General features: G+C 41.7%; 1 protein-coding gene across 1 annotated transcript in view; it reads left to right on the top strand.

Moving 5' to 3' along the window:
- LOC135492960 (guanylate cyclase 32E-like) overlaps window positions 1–22,008 on the top strand; it is a 71,827-nt gene that overhangs the window by 43,551 nt on the left and 6,268 nt on the right. Inside the window, exons 2-15 of the mRNA XM_064779712.1 lie at window positions 9,677–10,046; window positions 10,780–10,929; window positions 11,942–12,114; window positions 12,452–12,599; window positions 13,367–13,512; window positions 14,909–15,014; window positions 16,946–17,024; window positions 17,604–17,706; window positions 18,402–18,557; window positions 18,933–19,037; window positions 19,316–19,387; window positions 19,609–19,771; window positions 19,993–20,139; window positions 20,449–20,623. Of these exons, the coding sequence (XP_064635782.1) occupies window positions 9,677–10,046; window positions 10,780–10,929; window positions 11,942–12,114; window positions 12,452–12,599; window positions 13,367–13,512; window positions 14,909–15,014; window positions 16,946–17,024; window positions 17,604–17,706; window positions 18,402–18,557; window positions 18,933–19,037; window positions 19,316–19,387; window positions 19,609–19,771; window positions 19,993–20,139; window positions 20,449–20,623 (2,093 nt within the window). The remainder of the gene's footprint in view (window positions 1–9,676; window positions 10,047–10,779; window positions 10,930–11,941; window positions 12,115–12,451; window positions 12,600–13,366; window positions 13,513–14,908; window positions 15,015–16,945; window positions 17,025–17,603; window positions 17,707–18,401; window positions 18,558–18,932; window positions 19,038–19,315; window positions 19,388–19,608; window positions 19,772–19,992; window positions 20,140–20,448; window positions 20,624–22,008) is intronic.

Below are 22,008 nucleotides of genomic sequence, written 5' to 3'. Positions count from 1 at the left end.
GTGAGGTGATAGGGAGCATCCTAGAATAACATATCAAACCAGTCGCATGATGTCAAGAATGGTCTTTACTTTTCGCCTGGGCTTGGGGCGCGGTCTCAGTCGATTTGGTTCTGTGCGTGATTAACGAGAACTTGTCTCGCGTCATAGAAGTTGCCTCGACTTTTGCATTCAGTGACCGCGATAAGGACACCATCCGTCACTATGCATTGTTAGCAATGTGTAATCCGATTTTTCTTACTCTTTTTCCTTTGTATTTATTCCATGTTACAAACACCATCAGTCACTACGCACTGTCAGCAGTTGGCATTCCCCATCTTTCTGTCATTTTTCTAATATTTCAGAATGATCAGGACTCCTACAAACTGCGATAATCACTGCAATTCCAAATTCATTCATCATTTTCACGACCTCTATGCATTCGCTGTCAAGCACTTTTCTCCGTTTATGTTAGACGATATGAATGAGATTTTACCTCCTACTACCCGCAAGAAATATTGTGCTGTGGCCAAAATGACATCATTCCTTTATATTCTGCCAAATTAAAAAAGCAAGTGTTGAGTTGTCATCTATCAGCGTTACCTTTTGCTCTGAGAAAATACATTTCATTTGGTACTTTGTGACCAAAGCGTGTGTTTTGCGTTTGGGTAGGTTTCAACCATCAGACAATGCATTTCGGAATACCCAGTGTAGTCAATTGCGACGTTTTGCGTGCATCACCATGGATTGCAATGTACATGTATTGCATTGTGTAATGCATTGGCTCATAGTTGAAGCCTACCGAAAAAAACCCAACACAATTAGAGCCTCCGTAGCTCTCTCTGCACTCAGCAGTGCTCGTTTAGATTGTAATTGCACCACCGTCACTTCTTTTATTCATAAAATTCGCTGAATCATTTTTGACTTCAATGTGAAACAATGGAATCGAATATATTCGAACAGCGTGATGCAAAGTTCAGTATTCTATGGTAAGAAGTAAAACAATATCTAAATATAATCATTAGTCAAATAGCACAGCGGTATATGGGAATCATCAGGAATGAGAGTTGTCATAGTTCATGAAAAACTTAAGGCCAGTAGAGACAAAATAGGAGCCACGGTTTCTTCCATTTCTCTCCACTTTCTCATTAATGTGATCCGCAATGTTCTACATGCAGGTGAGAGGAACTTAGTTGTGAGAGTTCCGAGACGGTCGGTTTCAGGGATGGAAAGACCAGTTAAACCATGTCCCTTGCGGACAGGCGCCAAAGGGTCGCCGAATCACTACCACATTTGACTGACAGTCGTGTCTGCATGTTCCTCCAAAACATGGTTCGCTGAAGACTGCAACCACATCGTAAGGAATGAAAGTCTATGGTGATAATTGGCCTTACTGACACGCGACTGCAGTCTTGAAGGACATAATTGGTGATACTGGATACCTTCGACGTAACTCTGTAACCTTAGGGTACACTGTAACCTTAGTGCAATAAAACATGATCAATACATAGGTCACTGTCTTATCCTTATGAATCGTACTCGTTCGTGGTCCTTCCAATCATTGATAGTCCGATACCTTTCTTACTATCTATGCTGTACGACGACGTCTTTTTATAGGATAGATCTGTTTAGACTATCGTAGCTTTCCTCTTGGTAACCAAAGGCTTTGGAGATCAACAGCTCTACTGCAGCTAAAGTAGTGTAATATTTTGCTTTGCCGGTGATCGCTTCTTTGAAAAGAAGATATGGAAGTGCACACAAAAAGGGTTGCAGGTAGTATAAAGACTGACGAAGACACCGACCAAAGTCCGTTTGTCCTTTGTTTACAGTCGCCAGAGTGGGTCCACAGCCGCTTGACCAGGAAGGGGATTGACGAATACTTTCGCCCTTTACCAATGGAATTTTCGTAATCAAATTAGATGTAGCGGGAACCGTAGTAAAAAAACATCATATCGCTCTTTTAGTAAGATGAAGATCAAGAGGCACTTTTTTCGTTGTTGTTGCAAAAATACTAAACACTCGTACCCCAGGCTCTTCTAAACAAACTTTCGTAATCAAAAGAATAAAAAGACTCCTACGAAAGAAAAAGAACTATAAAGGTAAAAGGAGTGGCCAGGATATGCGCACACTCTAGTGTTATAAAGTGCTTTGCCAGTGTTGGACAACGAAGCCAAGCGAATGAGATAACCCTGCCAGAAGACCATTGGTTTGCGCAACCAACTTACTCAAACTAGGATACCATGTGCAATGGCAATGCACTTGTCACAAAACCCTTTGCTTTGCAAATTCAGGCAAGGAGGACGCTTCGGGCAAAATATCCGATCATAAAGTGCCAAGCTGATATCGATACATCATTGACAACAGTGCTCTGGGTGATTGGTCATTAAGAACAACCTGTACAAATGGATGTATCGGCGATATATGATGACAGGTCGAGCGTTAATACTGTCAGTGGGTTTAGGACTGGCAATCAGATCAGGTAGAACGCGTGGACGAGTTACTAATCGTTAGTGGGGTGATAGAGACTGTGATAACTAGAATTCTTAATAATATCTGGATGGTTAGGGTGCCTTTTGGTTGCAAGGGTAGTGGTAAACTGTTAAATGGATCCGATTATGGCTATTAATTGATCCTTTGGGGTGAGGGGATTTGCCCGTTAGCTACGATACGTTCCTGGATTTTGTTCACGTCTACTTGCTCAGCGAGAAGGACATTCCGTTTTATCATGGTGTGACGTTTTAGGTGAATTGGTGCCCTTTTGTTAAACTGTCGAGTTCTAGCGTTTCGAGGTACTTTAAAGACAGCAACTGTGCCATTCAATGTGACACCATAATCATTTGGCAAGGCGCTGCAAATAAACTTGAGAAGCCGAAGAAACAATGAATGTAAAGGCATTAGGGATATCATTCAGTGTCCTATGATAGAAGAACTGATGATCCAGCCTGGTCGATCTCGTGCCTCATTAGTTCAAAACAGTCACACAGATCATGATTTAGTTCCACCCCCGTATTTTACAGTAACTGTCGATTCCATCATCTCGATAAGCAATAATGACTTCCGCATGTGTCTCTTTTCGTTTGATAGTGGATTCATCCCAATGAGGTTGGTTTGCGTCAAAATGGTGTGTTTGATGTCAGCGGGGGGTCATGGATGGGTAGTCGTACAGATGTGGAAGATATGTAGCCATTGAAGCTGTCGGATTGGTCATTGGGATTCAGTTATTTCTTTAAAAAAATTTCGTTGTCACTCGTTCGCCGTTCTTTTTGTATGGGTAGAGTGGCATCATTAACAGCTATCGCAGCAGTGCCTTGAGCTCTTTGATTCAACAAAACCTGATTCGCATTTACTTGTAGGCCCTATAGTTATCAAAAACACAAAAATACCCGACGTGAACACACAACGCAAAGCCAGACTCTCCCAAGGCAACTGAAAAACAGCTCTCTCAATCATTCTCTTACCATTGGAACAAAACAGGTTGCTCTGAATTTACAAATATTGAGTTGCTCATGATTCATTTCTCCTGATTGAGTTGTTCGTAGTCGGCGACAGCCTTTAGGGAAATATCCCTCCAGGGGCTCTCGCTGTTGATACTGTTAGATTTCCTTAACCGCCAGTTGTATATTGGATGTGTCTGTTGATTGCATTAGGCTAAGCTCGTTAGGACGTTGTTTAGAGACCGTGTTTCCTCTCCGGGTCGTGACAAGGTCCCCAACTCTACCAATACCATGCTGATGGTGATTTAGCTTTTATCAAAAACTTGGGAGTGAATAATGACTTACAGCCGAACTAATGGATTGGCCATGTAAGGCTGTCAAAAAAATCATAAGAGGCGATTTTCCATCTCGTCTTTTGGAGAATTCTTATCCTTTTTTACATTGGTTCACGTCAAAACATAAATAGATGTGATATATTGAACCTCTATCTGCCCGTTCCAAATTGATGGTACTCGGCAAGTCCAGATTGTCACAGAGACAACAACGTATTAGCGAAATCAGAACCCTGGTACTTTTGGGAATAGCATTGTAATTTGTATATATGATTGGTGTATGAAAAGCAAAGATGAGTGCACTAAACCGGCACGTTCATCCGCCAAGGCGCTCATGAGGCCAATGACCATGACTATGACTAAGCATCTATGACCCGGGATTACTTGAGAGCTTAGTATATGCACTATCTCGAGGTGAAATGGCGGGTGATTTTGCAGTGTAAGGTACTGGGTCGTGAACAGCATAAATGTACTCCTCATACAAGCGTTCATAGTTTCGCTGTATTATCAGATGGGAGAGGCTCCATTTGGTGACTTCGTGTAAGTTAATTTGGTCGACCTGCATGGTCCCTTTAAAGTGATTTGGCAATGACCAAACGGAGGTCTGGGGGATTTTTCAGTCTCGAGGTAAAAAAAGATATCGATTTAGACACGGGGTAAATGATTGCTTTTATGTTATTGCCCCCCGCGGACAATAGTCTCTCGATGATTGATCGTCACATAGCCAGGGTAGTATCAGTATGTATATCAAGGAAGTGGGAAATGCGAAAATGCGATTTCAGCTCTGTGTGTCACAACAGCATACGCCATCATGTCAGTATATTCTGTGCCGTTGTCTACAGTCCTTTTCAGGCAAAGTACGGTACTCGGATGAAGAAGATGCGTAATTTTTAAATTGACAATGCTTGGCATGACAATATTGGGAGTCGGCTTTCAGCACCACTGATGTAACATCTCGTAAGAAACCATGTACGTAGTCGTACTTTGACCACCATCATCATCGCTGTACGATTACATGTGCATCGGTCGGCCATCCACGAGCCCAGGCAACTGGTCGCTTAGCAGAGCCAGAGAAGTCATTTATTTTCCTCTATTATCAAGTTTTTGATAAGGACAAGAAAACAGTTAAGATATAATCAGGTGATGTTTGAATTGCGTATCTCTTTCGCTTCACCAAATCTACCGTGTAGATAGATCGGGTCCCACTTTAAGTATGGTAAACGAAAATCAGTAACCGATGCAGGGAGATGAGGAAATGCAATTGGTAATGAGTATAGAACTATGTAAACTACGAGCACGATGTCTTATAAGCGTCGGTTGACATAATGCTTCCATTCGTAATCCGAGCAGATGACTTTGGCATAAAACTGATTGGGTAATTTTGTCCGACAATAGGACACATAATAATTTGGAAAATGTAATTAAGTAGAACCATGTAAATAAGAGCACGGAGGACTGCTTAATCTAAATGATATGTTCAGCTCTTGCTGGCTTAGTTGGTTGACATAATGTTTCCCGTCGTCACCCGAGCAGCAGGTAATTGCATGCGATATACCGGCGTGATAAAAATTGATGAAGGAAATAATAAAAGCGGCCTCATATCCCAAAGGCGTCATCTGATCCAAACCTTAGACTAACCAGCTCGAGTAGGGGCATGTCCGCAAGCTACAAACACTTCTCGCCACATCACGGCAGCACACATACTGAACTTCCAGCGGTAGTTGACATCATAGCCTCCGCCCATCTGGGAAGCTAAGCAATGTCAATACATGGAGGGTCAAGATGGGCAGCTAATTTCTCAGTACCTTTGAGGGAAGATAGGCCGGAAGATAGGCCGACAGATTCCTGTTCTCCGGCAATTGTGTGATTTGGCTCCTGCACGCGAAGTTAGATACATTGTGCAGATTGATATTAATCAAATCATCAGCATATTTCCTTCTGGGCATTGTATACCAAAGTCATGTCAAATAAACGTCAACGTTGTCTTATTTTCCACGTCAATCTGCACGCCAGCAATATATCTCTGATTCTTATTGAGTTTTACACTTAAGCCAGCGGAAAAACTTCCAGAAAACTGGAGAAATCAAGAGAATCATGTGCCTTTCCGCCTATGCGAATAGCATTGGCTCGGGTAAATTTTCGCATTAGTAACTTATAGAATCACGGTCCCGCTAAAAAAAGGTAGTAACTGCTAAATGAACCTGGGTGAACATCTTTCACTTTGTGAAATGGCTACTGAAACTATTCCTACATTAGGGTGTAAGTTAATAGCCACTGGTCAAATGGTCCTACCCTAATCCTATTCCACGCGCATTGTATATCGTTCAATTCTCACGCCCCAGGGGTGCACCTGTCGTCACCCATCATTACCTTTTGTGTTTCCCCTCAAACGTATCCATCATATCTGATAAGCACGGTTCTCCGTTATAACCTCGGGCTACAAACTTACTACGATCTGCTCCCCCCACTACCAGGGGCGGATTATGATCAATATCCCATCAAAGACAGAGACACTTATCATCAGATTCGCATCGTCAGTAATCGTTGCCCAAGTAGCTCCATTTCTCAGCCGCAGAGGCATTATCTTCCAACCTCTGATGTCTTTGAGACAAAGCCCGGGGCTAAGAATGGATTCCCTGATCAAAGGCGAACTAATGTTACATTCCACGATCTTTGTTTAATGTATGTCTTACGAGAATGAACACGGTTTCATTGGCCCACAATCGAGAACATGGTACTGGTAACGCCAATTTTCCGTCGTTCATGAAATTAGAACAAAATTCGTACAAAAGGCCAACACTGTCGGCCTATTTCGTACCCTGTCAGAAGCATGTTCTTCGTTTTCGTCCAGCCTCACAGGCTAGTCCGACAATGGCTAATCCAATAAGCTAGCTACAACTTCGATCACTATAACATTGAGTAAATAGCCGCAACTGTGCTGTCGGCGCTAATAGGGATTGAGGAGGTTCGCCCCATACTCCAACGTAAACAAAGCTACTCGCCTTGGCTGTAAATGCATTTCTTTATTAAAAAAACAGCATTTGATAACTGCATGCCAGTGTACCGAGCTACAAAGCTAGGTGCAAGCAACTTCCCGCGTGGAATGTGAAGAATCAGAACCTGTTATTTGCCATTATCACGCTGGCGAGCAACAGGTATTATAGAATGATGGAAGAGGTGAAAACTAATTTATACGCTGCTGATAAAACTTAAGGGAAACATAATGAGCCTTTTGGGAAATCGTGAACCAATGTATGCATTGATATGGCGTACTTGACCTTCCCATATGATCACAGTATCAATGATTTACGGAGCACCATCAATATGGATGCTGGTCCCTCTGAGAGTAACAAATGATTATTATGATAGACCATTTGACACTTGGATGATTGGTTCATGAAGATCAGAACGGTAAATGTTCTAAGATGAAAGAAATAAATCACTTTTTTCTTCAGCATTCATATTGCCCAATTTAGTGGTTTGGACGCATTTTGCCTACCTTAAAGGTAGCGGTAAATAAATTTCAGTATCATTATGGTGAAGCCATTCCCACTGTCCTTTTCTCTGTTGGTGTGAAATAATAATTTACAACACATTTTGTGTTTCTGTTCAAGCCAAGTGATGACAAAGTTCGTTCAGAATCGGGAATGTTCTACCAATGTTTCTGATCTAGTTTAGCCGTAAATACAGTTCCAAGAATATTAGTGATGCCCGTCATCCCGCTGATACCACCGACGGCTGGCAAGCACTAAATAGCTCAGCTTATCTGGAGGCACGAACCAATGGCTCGCCGGTAGAGATTAGGTTGATTATCGACATGGCGACCACACAGGTAAACAAAGTTAACTTATTATGGCAGCCAGGATGAGGAGAACAGGAGATATCTCATTTTCTTGTCGCACACTTTGTGAGATTTTGAGAATTTTCGTATTTTATTACCATGACAGCAATGACTTCAGGGACTGAATTTATTCTTTATTTGTTTCACGGAATTTTAGCTCGGAGGGTCGACATGACTTTTCTTTTCTTTTGCCTTGGAATAATTTAGGGCCTTAGGCTTTTTTCGACCTCTCTATTCACTTAGAAGCAGAGTTGTAACCGGAGGCAGCCACTTCAGATTAATTTTCAGTCAATTATCCCCAGGGCATTTGATGACGAGAAGAGGGTGTACTCGATAACGGACCTCTCTGTAGTATGAGGATGTGCAAATGGCCTGCTGCTGAATCTTCTCCTACAAATCTGCCAGTAATAGCTCTAAAATAATGCAAACCGCCAAATCCTCGCGAACATTTCTGACGATATCTATTTTGGCAGAATACGAATATTCTTTCTGTTTTTCCAATGGAAAATATTTTTTGCGCAAACCGCGAAAGGCAAAACGGCTGTGAGTTTAATCAGACCTCAACTGTTAGTTTGCAAGAACTTATAAGAGATTACTTCCTTTCAGAACCCGTCTGGATCTGAGATAGAGACCTGTCTATCCCAAACACGAGTCGTTCCTTTTATATCTCAAGTTTCTCGCATATAGGGCTTCACCGTACGGGAATCCATACACTTTCCTGTCATAACTTGACAATCAAAGGAAAGGGCTTGTGGACACGCCTATTGTTCTGCTACTTTGATTAAGTAATACCTTATATAGATAGTAGATCTTGTTCGGATTCACATCGTACTATATTGCCTCCGTCGATACAAGCGAAATTGTTTTAACCACGTTATAACTGGCCCGAAATGTCTGATTCGGTAAGAAACTGATATGTCCAAAAATTGTGGTAAGTGTTCTTGTTCGAAGGAAGAGAACTGCTCGACACGGACAGCCTGGAGTAACCGAATGCAAACGTCTTAGACGATGTTCGGACCTGATGCGGATGCGATAGAAACGGATCTAAACCCTGTAGTGGAACCAAGACTAATATGGAAACAGCTGCAACTCATTTTACTTGCTCTCGTCGTGTTTCCGCTGTATCAATTTGCAGAAAGGGACGGCAGCTTACTTAGCACTTATCGTGAGAAACAGTATTTTTTTAAAATGTGTTATCGACCGACCTCCTTATGTACTGCTTACCTGGAGCCGTCGATAAATGTATCGAGTCAGTCAAATAGGAGTGCATGGGTGTTCCCAATAGTATGTTGATGCAAAAATGTGGTCAAGGGTCATTTTTAGAAAAACTGAGTTACTATCAATCCATACTAGTCTTGCTATCACGAATAGTTACCAATTATTCATTCAACTTAACTAGCAGTCTCCAACTTCAATACAAGGTAGAGAAAAACTGTTGAAAACGCTGAACTGAGTAAAAATCGAGATCAAATGTAGGAATCCTCATCGTTGATAAAACCAATTACGAGTCTCTTCAGAAGATAAACTATACACGCACTGAGAGGTGGGTTCGTTGGAGATGGGTTCTTGCACCTTATTCCCATTGCCACCTTCATGAGATATGGACGGGTAATCATCCAAGTGCTCTAGGACACGCCCGAAGATAACCAGAAATTACAGCTCGATTTTCTGCTGAGAGAATTTGCAATCGTAAGCGTCTGTTTACATAGCTAATTTCTTCTTTGATGACAGTTGTCTTTGCCTTAGCGAAGCTGTACGTTACTTGAGCTAAAATCTATACCTTCTGGCCTTCTGCGTTCAGTTTCAAGGTTCGAGTACCAGCATTATAGTCTAGAATAGTATCACCTGTCGTGCGATAATTGTGGAAGAGGAGAAGTTTTCTGCTGCGGGGAGTTTGACAGTCTCCCGAGCTTGTTGAACGCCACGCCTACATTCGACTCATAATATTATCGTATTTATACACATGTACATGTAGTTTATATTTATATCAGTGAGAGAAGTCCGTGTGGGAACAGATATAAAAAGTTCAGAACGTATGATGGGACTCACAGTGTCTGTCTATCTAATATGTTTGCCGTTTCTTCTCGTTTCAGAAATGTGCTGACGAGGAGGTTTCGGATAAAGAACTTTACCCCACATTTGCAAGAACATTTCCTCCAATCACCCAAGTAACGAAATCAATAGTATCATTATTATTACACTACAATTGGAGAAACTTTACTGTAGTATATGGTTCGGAGGACCGAATGAAAATGGTTGCGAAATCTTTGTGGTTGCGTGCGAAACAGAATAATATGACCGTGAATGAAAAGATAATGTACACTGAGCCATTCTTTGGCTATACATTCAGTGAGGCAATCGCAAGTGGAGCTACTACATCGAATCATTCATCTGGAGGCATGGATGGTGTAAGCAATAATGAGTTCCCTGATATCATCAGGGCTAGTGCTCCAAACACAAGAAGTAGGTAGCCTTTACGTTTCTCATGTGTTAAGTTTGTAGTGTTTTGTAACCCCCTTCGAAAGGATACCAGTATCTGATACTGAAAATGTAGTTGACGACGTCCGTTCCTGAGAAAGTTAGTCCCTTGAAAGAGCTGTGTAGACGATTTTGACTTACAGCTCCGAAACCCAGTATCACCATCCTGTGGCTAAATGTAGTTACCAATTAGATTAGCCAAGCAAGCACACTCATACGGCGATGATGGTCATGATGTTTGACAGGTCTACCGCGAGTACCATCATCTTCGACCGCAGGGCCCGGTGGTGTTCTTCTAAGTGCCGGTGAAGAGGTCGAAAATGTCCCCCGAGAGAAAGTGCCCGGCCCTTGTCTGATGTCTGACGGATTATGGTATACACTAGCAGATGTTCTAGCGGGGCCATGACCGTCAATAGCTCCGAGAATAAAATACTTTGTTCCCCCGACATTCTATCCTCGAACATGTCAAACACCTACACCGGCACCATTGCCGTAAGTTGTTGCTGATGTCGCTAACCGACCGCCTGGGCAACAATAGCAGTTCGGTAACATAAGAAACCTAAGAAACCTTATCAGAGTCTCTCCAGCCTTTGCGGGTTATTTCCTACGATGATTGAGACTACACAATACGATAGCAATCCCCGATCTGTGGTAGGATCCTCTGTTCTACTTAACTCTCATTCCTTTTTGGTCCCCATTGTCGTACTTTGTTTTTCAGTCTACGTCTTCCTTGGTGGCCATAACGCGATGGTGGAGTTCTTAGCAGAGCTAGATAGACAAGGACTCGTTAGTAGTGGAGAGTATTTAGTCATTTATTTAGATAACGTTCCAGAAAAATATAAGGATGATCCTGACAAATATTTCAGATGTGAGTATGAATGCATTCGAGCTTTCTTTGCAGACAATCAAGGTCCATTTAATGATTTAACTCATGCATCCTCCAATCTTCTTCATCTTCATCTTCATGATTACATCATTACTTCTTTTTCCTCGTCTTCTAAGCGCCACCAGTCAATATTATATAAGTATTATACTTAATGTTACACTGGCAATGGAAATGTATGGTAAAGCCATGTTTCCGTAAACAGTCCCATAATCAACAAGAATCTGCCTCAGAATCAATCGGAGCAGTTTATTACGGATACAGAACACGAGCCAGTGGGACATGTTGCCTTACTAAAAGCAAACTCTCCAATTCCTGGCCGGTGGTAAAAACCAAAACCAACCCTCTTTTTCCCAAGTGGACCATTGGCAACTCTCGATTATGTTAAAAAACGTCTGAGGAGGTCACATTTTAATTGAAATTTTAATGGATTGGAGTTCCCTGAATGGATGCAAAGGTGCCGTACATGAAAGCGAGGGAGATTGTTAAAAGTTGATCTCACGCCTGGGAACCCTCGCATCGGTTTGAGGTAATGGAAGGATGTTGTCTTAAGATGCATGAGAGTATTTACCGCTTTCTCTAGCGTTCATCAGATCACGTGGTTGGATGTTTTTTTATGATAAAAATAATCAATGATGATTATCAGGAACTTCACATGCAACATAGAACTGCCTCTCACATCTTCTGTAATCTACTGGTATTATATATACACTATACAGTGTCGATTTCCCAATTTCCTTGGGATGGGTATATAGCAGAAGGTGGGAATCGCAACCCCACCACAACTTTTGTGCTAAGAAGAGATGTGTGGTTATTAGGATAGAACAGCCAAGAACTGTGGGCGACACACACGGACCCAAGATAGTACCAGTTAACTCCCGTGAAAATCAATTTAGAGGTGCGATCGGACCTGTTTGGGCAAGATTTCCCTTAATAAGGCAACAGATCTGAAAATCTATGTCGAAACCTTTTGAAAGTCCTGCGCCTTCTTTTCCAGATATAGCTGATGATCATGAGACGAATCGTATCGAGTATGCAAGCCAGGCCCTTCTGGTTGTGACCACAAGTAAGGCGGTCAGTGATACCCAGCAAGAATTCAGAAAGAATGTCATTAGATATAATCAAAAGGAACCGTTTAACTTTTACAAAGGCCTACCTGCGGTTATGGCGGTGAGTGATTTGCCTGTCAATATACTATATGTAGCTTTAGGTATCTACTGCAAACACCAACATTTTTGATGGGGCTGATTTATTTATTCCGTGAACGCTGAACCCCTTCGATGCAATGGCTGCCAGTGGTTATATTCGGGATTTGACCCAAGATCGTCATAACGTTTTTATTGTTGAACGGTTACTTCGACACTGAGACAGTACTGAGTTTGACTTGCCTCCAATTTGAAATGCTCTTTTTTTGCTTTTCAATATACTTGGTGTAAGTGAAGCCATTGATTGCAATTTCAACAATTTTTAAATGCACATTATGCTTGATTTGTTCTTCTCATTGTAGAATACTTTGCACGTTCCTGTGTATGCTTCCTACCTCTATGATGCTGTGATGATTTATGCTCATTCCTTAGACCAGGTGCTAAAGGAGAATGGGTCGTTAAAGGACGGAAAGAGCATTATCCACAAAATCAATGGACATTCGTTTAGAAGTAAGTTATATTTATATGTTCTCCTGGCCTTTAAACTATCTTCACAGTCGTGTCTTCGCACTTTTAGAAATATAAATAAAGGTTTTGGAGTTTTTGAAATACTTTTAAAGGTTTTTCAGCCAACTCGTCTTTCAGAATCTACCGAAGAACCTCTACGGGATGCATATTGTGGTTAAAAATCTTGAGGGTTTTCAAAAGCTCAAAAACCTTTATTTCTAAGAGTGCGGTGACTAGTTGCAGAAATGTCCAAGCATGTTAGCGTGACATCTGGCTGTATCAGCCATTAAATGTCACAGGACATGGTCACCAACGTGCTTTTATTCCCTCACAATGTCTTTGAGATATCCGGAACCTGGTATCAAAGTGCGTGCCAAGAGTTCATGTGGTGACTAGATTGGTCATTTATGACCATAGAGTTGCTTCGATTATCTTGATCGCTTTGTCTGTAGCACGCCATGACCTGAACCAGTGTGGCATCTTGGAATGGGAGACCAGCATGGCGCCACTTTACACTAAGTTCTCCAGGGTTAACTGAGATATGGCGCCAGAGATCGTCGCGTGCCGACGTAGCAATTGTGAGACATGGGTTGTTTTGGTACGCAATTTTATATTCTAAATGTGTCCAAGCGTTGCTGTATACTACTGTTTCTTTTTTCCCCCAAAGACAAGTACATGTACATGTAAAAATGTACTTGTCTTTGATAATGATACGGTCTCTTGTTCTTCTTTCCTGGTTTTCAATCAATTTCGCCTTGTTGTTTTTCTAGGTATTCAAGGTTTCGATGTTCATATTGATGAGAACGGTGATGCTGAAGGGAATTACACTGTCATAGCCTTCGCCCATATCAATGGCTCAGCCGCCATGTTACCTGTTGGCCAGTTCAAGGCCACTGGCGGAGAGACACAACTTCCAGTACGTCATTTTCTCTCAGAAACAGTATACTTTCTGGTTGTATTTCTTATGCAGAAATCTGAATCTGATATTTATATAAGACCGGTTACCACGGCGAATTAGGTATCACTCGCTATAAAGTACCAACTAAGATTTCAAGGCCATTTACCTTAAGAAATAGATAACTGAAATACCACTGAGACTTTGCTGAGATGTCGCGCTATACCGCTTTGGGACTTTTGCTAAGAATCTTACCCGAGTCTAACTGTACCACATTCGGACTTATCCACCAATCTGGTCTTTTTCTGCGGTCTTACTCCGGCAGCTTTCGTTCTGAACATGCACCACCGCACATGCTTAATGACGTCGTGTCGAGTATGATCACGGACGAAGAATTAATATCATGTAGCAAGTTATGATACATCAATACCATAGACTCCGTGATTGATTTTATGTCAGGGGAACCACCCTCTTAGACAGCCGATCATGGTCTGGGCGTATTGACATGTCACACGTTAGACCCCATCGATCATATCAACCTATGGTTCAATACCATGCAATCGACACACCGCCCTCTACAGGTTTTGCCCAGTTGAGGACGGGTAAATATGGGAGTAACTCACCGGTAAAGGTTAAGAGTGATATTTGTTTAATGGTAGGCTACTGAATTTGAAAATGATTTCAATGTACATGTTAGTTAGATCGAGAGATTTTGAAGTAGCAGGGTCGGGAACAACCACTACTCATAGATCCACAGGTATATGCACATACGAAGTGCCCTACATCTTCGTCTTCCCCTTTTCGGGGTATACTCCAAAGCACCTACAAAAACCAGTTTTGTTCGAGTGAAGAACGGAAAAGTGACAACGAGAGAGAGAGGAAGCACACTATTTGAAATAAATAAATAGATAAATGCATGTCAGTGAACGCGTCATGCATTGTGATATTCTTTGTGCGGCAAGAGTTAAACGCAATCAAGCAATTATTTCCCCAACGATACTAAGATTGATGCCCGTCCGTAAAAAAAGAAACTCAAGGTGATTACTACACGTCTAAATCCACATAAAAACGCTAATTCCGCTGTTGACTAATCTTATTTTGATGCCTTTGATGTCGGGGAAGACAAGGATATTCATAATTACCCCTGATTACCGAAAAGAACGCTCCATCTTTGATATGAAGGGTCGATGTTTAAAAAAGCGGTGTGAGCCGCAGTAGAGGCTCGTTTGTTTCTGACAGCAAGAAATTTACGCCATGAAGGTACCTTCCGGTTAGTGCAAAATGCAAAGCGGTTCTTTGGTATGCATTGCGAGGAAGGTGTCTAACATGTTGGAATTTTAGAAAGCCTCTTACCTATCTCCAACTTCACATTTATCTAAGTTGACACTTTTACCTGTTGTTGTACATGTACTTTCAGGAGTTTAGCCTGCGACGTGGTTCTAAAATCATGTGGCTCGGCAATAAAAAACCGGAAGCAGTACCAGAATGTGGGTACCATGGAGAAATATGTCTGAAGGAACCAAGTAAGCAGAACTTATTGCATGATCTATGTTTTGCCCTCCTACATGTACCAATAATTCCGGCTCTACATGTGGACGGCTTCACGCTGTTGGTGTCTGTATTTCTCATCCCATCTTTTGGACGAGCAATATAATTTTCCGGACTGTTCCTGCAATTGGTCCCCCACCGCCGTTCAAATCTCGTTAGATCTCGTAACAGTAAAGTCGTCACCCATCCTTGGAGTAAGGGGCCTCCTTTGTAACTTAATGCCTCGAACGTTTGTCAATAACATCCACCCTATCCATTGGCAACTGAAAAATGGGAACTTTCAATACCTTACTGTAGTTCTTGCAGAAGTGTGCTGCCATGAGATTGGCAATGAAAGTTTTATCAAAGGCACCAAGGCACCATTGCAAGAAAATGGCTATTGCGAGGCAACAATACCCAATTGATGCTATCTCGACAAGAAGTTTAAAAATCCCCATAGCATGCGAAACACCATGCAGTCCCATGTTTTTCTAGTTCTATCTTTTTAAAGCACCCAGTTTTCAATATTGGTATTCGTTCTTACCGTAACTTTTTGCAATCTGTTTATTGTGTTTATTATGGCGATATTGATTCTTCTTCCACCAAGACATGTTTCTTTACAAATGCGGACTGCCAACCTGGTGAATTATTGCACGAATCATTCCGTGTACAGTGAGTTAGTGACATCGTTATGTTTTTAGCATCATATCAAAATATCACGATGGTGACAAATCAGAAGGCCATGATTTGATTTCACGACACTCTGTTTTTATTATGCATCCCGAATATCACTCTTTTCCCCCCAATATTTCCTTTCATTGTAAACGCATCCACCTGCTAATATCTGACTATTTCATATGTTGTTTGTCAAGCTATTGTTTTAGGGACACTGATAAATGAGGAATTATAACAAATGTTTGACTCACACTCTCCAAAGCGTATATGGCAAGCAAAATAAATGTAGTTGGTTAAGACACGGATTGATTTCCATTCCTCTTCTTTTCTATATTTGTCATTGGCCGACAGGAGCACGATTGAACAGCACTTATTAATCAATCAGCACATTTTATCTGTCTCCCATTTCGCCGTTCTGTTTACCGAACATGTTCAGGTATATTCCGTTCATTTCAATAGCTACCAATCTATAGATCATATATTTCTAATCGCCCCTCAGAGCAACCCTATCCATCACCGCCGTATAAACTAACCTGACGTATCGGTTGTTTTTTCTGCCCGAAGCTCTCCAAGCGACGGAAGACGACGGTCTCGATCGCCGCAATCTAAAGTGAATGTTTCATGTAAAGCTGTGCGAAGGTTATGCAAATGTCACTGATGATGTGATTTTGAAAGGTGATTGAAGAAAGTAATGGCAAACTTAATTTACAGTATGCTTTATGTGCATGTAAGCTTATTCCGTCATATAATAGTGGGGGGTGATGAAAGGATTGGCTGCATGTATGGTGATTGCGTCCTGCTGCTGAGGTAAAGTCGGAGACAGCTCGCAGCCGTAAGCAGTCCTTTAATATCATGCTTAGCCATCTTACCTTGTCGTTAGCACATTGCATATATCTTGCACAGCTATGATGCTGCACGCATGGCTGCATCCTTTTTTGAAAATCATCAGAATGCAAGACAACATCGAAAGTATCTTCAAACGTTGTGTTTCTGAATTATCCAACATTCCCCCTGAAGAATAACAAAAAACAACCACAACAAAAATGCAGTAACTAGACTACTCGGCGGCAGCTGTAAAGCTGCCGGCAAAGCAATGTAGCCACGAACGTAATAATGGCTTTGGGGTGTATTATGAGACACAATATAGACAAAAGTGGGACTGCTACAAGACAAAGCCACATCATCCGTGATGCCAGGATCCGTGGGAAGGCTACTTCTTGTCCTAATCAAACCGATATCTCCTATTTTTCAGCGTACACCATGGAAATTGCTTGCGGTGCTATTGGTGGCGTTTTTCTTGTTTCTGCTCTTATAGCCCTCATGGTTTACAGGTAAGAATGCAAGTGGTCCTTCCTTCCTGAAAAGAATGAGAGCTATACGGCCTTCCTTTGACTACTTTCCCGATTGAGCCAACGAGGCTACTGGTACCTGATGATTTGCTATGGGCGTTACTCCAAAAGGGACATCCGACGCCAGGCAACCACGATACCTCAATCGGTAGAGCCGCAGACCGGAAATAAAGAATTAAATTCTCGGTCGACATGGTCAAGGCAAAGTGATTTTTGGTGTTTAGTTCATTGTATATTTGTTGCTGAAGACAACCTCTGACGCTGATTGTTATAGTTGCTTCACAATCCCATTACTAAGCTTCTTTCCGTATGTACCGTTGGGTTTCCATCCATGGGCGGCAGTAAAGATTCGATCGATCAGTACATCAAAACAAGCAATTTACCTGCCTCACCCGACTTGAAAGGTTAAATAATAGCTGCTTACTACTGGAAATTCCACCAGATCCATCGCCTCAGTCAACCGTACCAAACGAAATAATTGGTTTTATCATCATCTTGTCTGTCAAATCACGCCAAATATTGGTTTTCAAACACTCTATGCTTGTTTTCGTTTTACTTCAGGAACTGGCGAAATGAACAGGAAATTGCCGGTCTATTGTGGAAGATCAACATAGCAGATATACAGCTCCTGGAGCATGCGTCAAGGGCGTTCAGAGGCAGTAAGGTATTAACAGGACTTCTATGAGATGGCGGAGTGAACATGCCATAAGTGCTATCGTTTTAGATTTAAATGTTGTTGAACCCTTTCTATCTTGGTGACCATGGTAAATTGCCCTATGAAATATTTGGTAAGAATATGTTGTGATTAGAATATATATACTTGTACGGTATTTTGTTACTTACATTGTAATGTAGCCATATCCGATTGATAATACAGTCACGACTAAATCATTTCTAGGGCTACTTTGACTTACCATGCAGCATGATTGCCCAGTGAGAAACCGATGAGCTGAACATAGTAGTGACATGATATCAAATCTGAATTTAGTATTCAGATGGTCGTAGCGGATTATTCGCAGACATCGTAGCATCAACTCGCGGCTTTGATCGGGATCGCTATCTGTTGATTGTCAAAGCCACTTCATATTTATCACATGGCCCGCGCAATCTCAGCCCTGTAATAGCTGGAAAGAAAATCGCTGAAGATGCCTCAGTTGCCGATCGAAAAGCAGATAGCTTCATTGATGCATTTTGAGTGTTCTTCATTCTTTTCGTTTTCCTTATTGACTTGGATGAAGCACAAGGATTAGGAAACATCGACAGACCACATGGTAATCGAAGTGCTCATAGCCGTAACTCTAGAGGTATATGTACAAATGTAGGACTGAAGCTGCACAATGCTTCTCTTATATATTACAGGCAACCCTTGTGACCAATAGTTCCTTGCCATCGAATATATCTTTGGAACATATCTACACCAAAACAGGTTCATACAAGGGACAGATTGTGGCCTTAAAGAGAATAGAAAAGAGAAACTTAGAAATAAGTCGAGCTATGAAGAAGGAAATGAAAACGGCAAGTCTTCATTTTCGAGTGTCGCGTTGATACAGAAAGATTTCAGTTGATATCTCTAAAGACTTCAGACTTTGATATATTAATCTCTAAGAAGCAGAAGATGTTTCTTCATGGCAAACTTGCTTGGCCTACACGGTTTCAATACAATAGCAAACGCGTTTTCATCACTGCTCGTAGGGTCATAAGATGATAAGATGATACATCACGGTCAGTGCGATCTGGTAGCGATCAGGCTCGAGGTAACAAATATATCCTTGGAAGAAATATGTCTAATTACATTTCTAATGGCACTTAAGATTATTTCCTGATGGATCGCGTCCCCAATACCAATTCACAGATCTAGGGACCTCAATCACATAATGCCCTCTATTACAGATGCGTGACCTTCGGCATGATAATGTCAACTCGTTCATCGGGGCCTGCATTGATCCGCCACAGGTCATCCTTGTGACAGAGTATTGTTCCAAAGGGTGTCTCCAGGTAGGGAAAGAAACTGGAACCTTTGCGGGTCCACTGGCTATTGGCTTGGCCTATATGATCTTACCTTTGAGGATCTGATGAAAAGCTGACACACATCTCAATGGCATAGTAAATGTATGTCCAAAAAGGCGATACATGAAGCTGAGGTACTGCGGGCTTAGAATCAGCGCCACGATCGGCAGGATTGGAATATAAGTTCCAGATTTTTATTCAGGCACGGTAACAATACAGTATCATGACTAGTACTTCATATTACTAAATGATTTCATTTCTTCCAGGATATTTTATGCAACGATGACCTGAAGCTCGATTCCATGTTCACTGCTTCCTTGGTAATGGACCTTATAAAGGTAATACATGTAGTCTGATACATAGCTAAGATTGTTACAGCACAAGTAGTCGTAATAACTCCTGTAGCCTGACCAATGTAACAGTATTGTTGTGATGGCTCCTGTCAACTGTTTAAAAACTGACATTTAGAAAAATTACGTTTCTAAAGCCAATGATATCATCGGAATCTCACTTGAGGCACGTGATAAACACCTAAGCTAAGGTTTCTTTTTATCATCAGGGTATGATCTTCATTCATGAGAGTGATCTTCACGTTCACGGAAACCTCAAAAGTTCCAACTGTATTGTGAACAGCCGATGGACACTACAGGTGACAGATTTCGGTCTCCACGAGATAAGATGTCCTGGGCCACACTCGGAGAAAGACCACAAGTATTATAGTAGTAAGTGAATACCTCCTCACTGCAATACATCTACTTACGTCACCACGTGTAGGGAAAATGAGCCTCAGCACCAGAAAGTAATGATGTTTGAAGGGTGCTTCTTAAATAATGAATTTGTTCTTCGCGAATAATGAGTCTTCCCTTGAAATTCAAACTTCGACCGCGGGTGATGCTGATGCTGTTATGTGACCTTGTATAATATATTTTCTTTCTTATTCAAGGTTTGTTTTGGACCGCTCCCGAAATCCTCCGTCACTCGTGTCCCGTTTATCGTACTCAGAAGGGTGATGTGTTCTCATTTGGTGTGATTCTCTATGAGATAATGAGCAGGATGCAGCCTTTCGAGGACATAGATATAGAACCAGAAGGTAAGTAATGAACGAGTCTTATCAGAAATAGTTGAAGGGCTGTTGGGGAAGAAAACTGAACGGAATTTCTCCCATGTAAAGTGCGGGTTTGAAGTAAGGAATAAGTCAGTCATTACCGCAAATGCCCCTTCCTTTATCTACCACTAAATGAAAATAATAGCTTGGTCTTCTTTTAAATTGTACCTAAAAAAGAGTATAAAACCGACTTTACATTCGCTTGCTTTCTCTGGACAGGTAACCTGATTTCGAAAAACACTGATTATAAACCCATTCTTGTTGTGTAATGATAAATTTCTTCTGTCTTTCCAGAAGTCATTAATAAAATAAAGTACCCTGACGGAATGTACTGCCGGCCTGATATCCTTCTTATTGAATGTCAGGAATACGTGATCAAGGTTGTTCAAGACTGCTGGGACGAGTATGCCGAGATGAGACCTGACTTTAGGACTGTTCGAAGCAGGCTGAAGCCCATGTCTTCCGGAATGTAAGTCGGAATAGTTCTTTATCATTTCTTGATATTGGCCCGTGTCCGCCTTAAAACGGGTGTTGGTATAAGTATTTTTTGTCTTCAGAGTATCTAGCATACGTTAAAACATGTTGCTGAACACTACGTCGCGAACTTTCGGTTGAAGCTTACAGTTCGTGAGGTGACATTAACAATCAAAATACCTTTTTTACAAACTCCAACGTAACTAACTCTGTTTGAAGTTAAGCATGTTTTGCCGCAAAGCAATATCAGCACATATACATACTGTCATCCCGATAAGCGACAAAACATTATCGCTTCCACAACCTCTGTTATGAGGAAAGCGACAATCCTATTATGTTTGGCCACCATGTGCATAACTGCATCGCGGCTCAAACAGCTAGGGAATATCAAGTAACCTAGGGGATTACTGCAGCGAGAGTTGTGTCGCCCCTTCTAATGATTCCCGGTAAATGCGTCTAGCCTTTGAGAAGACACCGAATAAAATTCCGATTACCTGACCGACCTGCTATCGGCTTTCTCGCCAAGAAAAAATTGGCAAGTCATTATCGCTGTGTCATAAGGAGTATCAATTTATGGTATGATAATGCCCAGGGCGCTTAAGTAACACGAAGCAGCATGATTGGGGACCTCTGGTGATTATCCCGAGATTCAGGGTTTTTTCGCTCCTACATCATACCCGGCGAAATATCGAGAGGCTAGATTGAAAACCCGAGGTATATATACAAGGACACCTGATAATAGGATATACCCAATTACCGTTTGGTATGAGTAACCCTAAACGTGTCCCGATCATCCAATAATGATGGTGTGATCATTACTCGTGATCGTTGTACGTACATTGTTGGCTCCAGTGACCACGTAAGAAGGAAATCAGAGTTTTGTAATGTTGTATTTCTCTTCTGGGTGCTATCATAGCACCCTCGGGTATTGCGGCCATTCGAAAATTAGTTTTTTAATGTTCAATGGTGATTGCCTCCGATTGGCATATTGTTTTACCCATACTTATATTCTCAAAGCGACGCTTGAAAGTAACCCGAAAATTAGCACTTTGCCATCAACAATCTCGTGCTAACATGATGACTTTGTTTTGTTTATCCTCTGTCCTCTGTCCCGATAGTTCTACTTGCAGGACGACTGCGCAGTCTCCTTAAAAACAAACACCGAAGTGTATCTTATACGTAAAACCAGCGATTGTAATTTGCTACGGCGAAGAAGCACTTGCACTGACTCTGGACTAACTCTAAGCGTGGCCGTTGTCAAATCCTAAAGCTGTCATCCGTGACAATATTTCGAGGGCAAAGTAGAAATGCGCTTATCAAAATGCTCTGGATCAAGGCGTTGACAGAAATAGCGCAGGCAGATCAGCTGCTTTTGGGGAG

The sequence above is a fragment of the Lineus longissimus genome, chromosome 1 (genome assembly GCF_910592395.1).
Source record: "Lineus longissimus chromosome 1, tnLinLong1.2, whole genome shotgun sequence".
Taxonomy (NCBI): domain Eukaryota; kingdom Metazoa; phylum Nemertea; class Pilidiophora; order Heteronemertea; family Lineidae; genus Lineus; species Lineus longissimus.
Note: the sequence above shows the minus strand (reverse complement) of the source record. Positions and strands in the feature narration are given on the sequence as shown.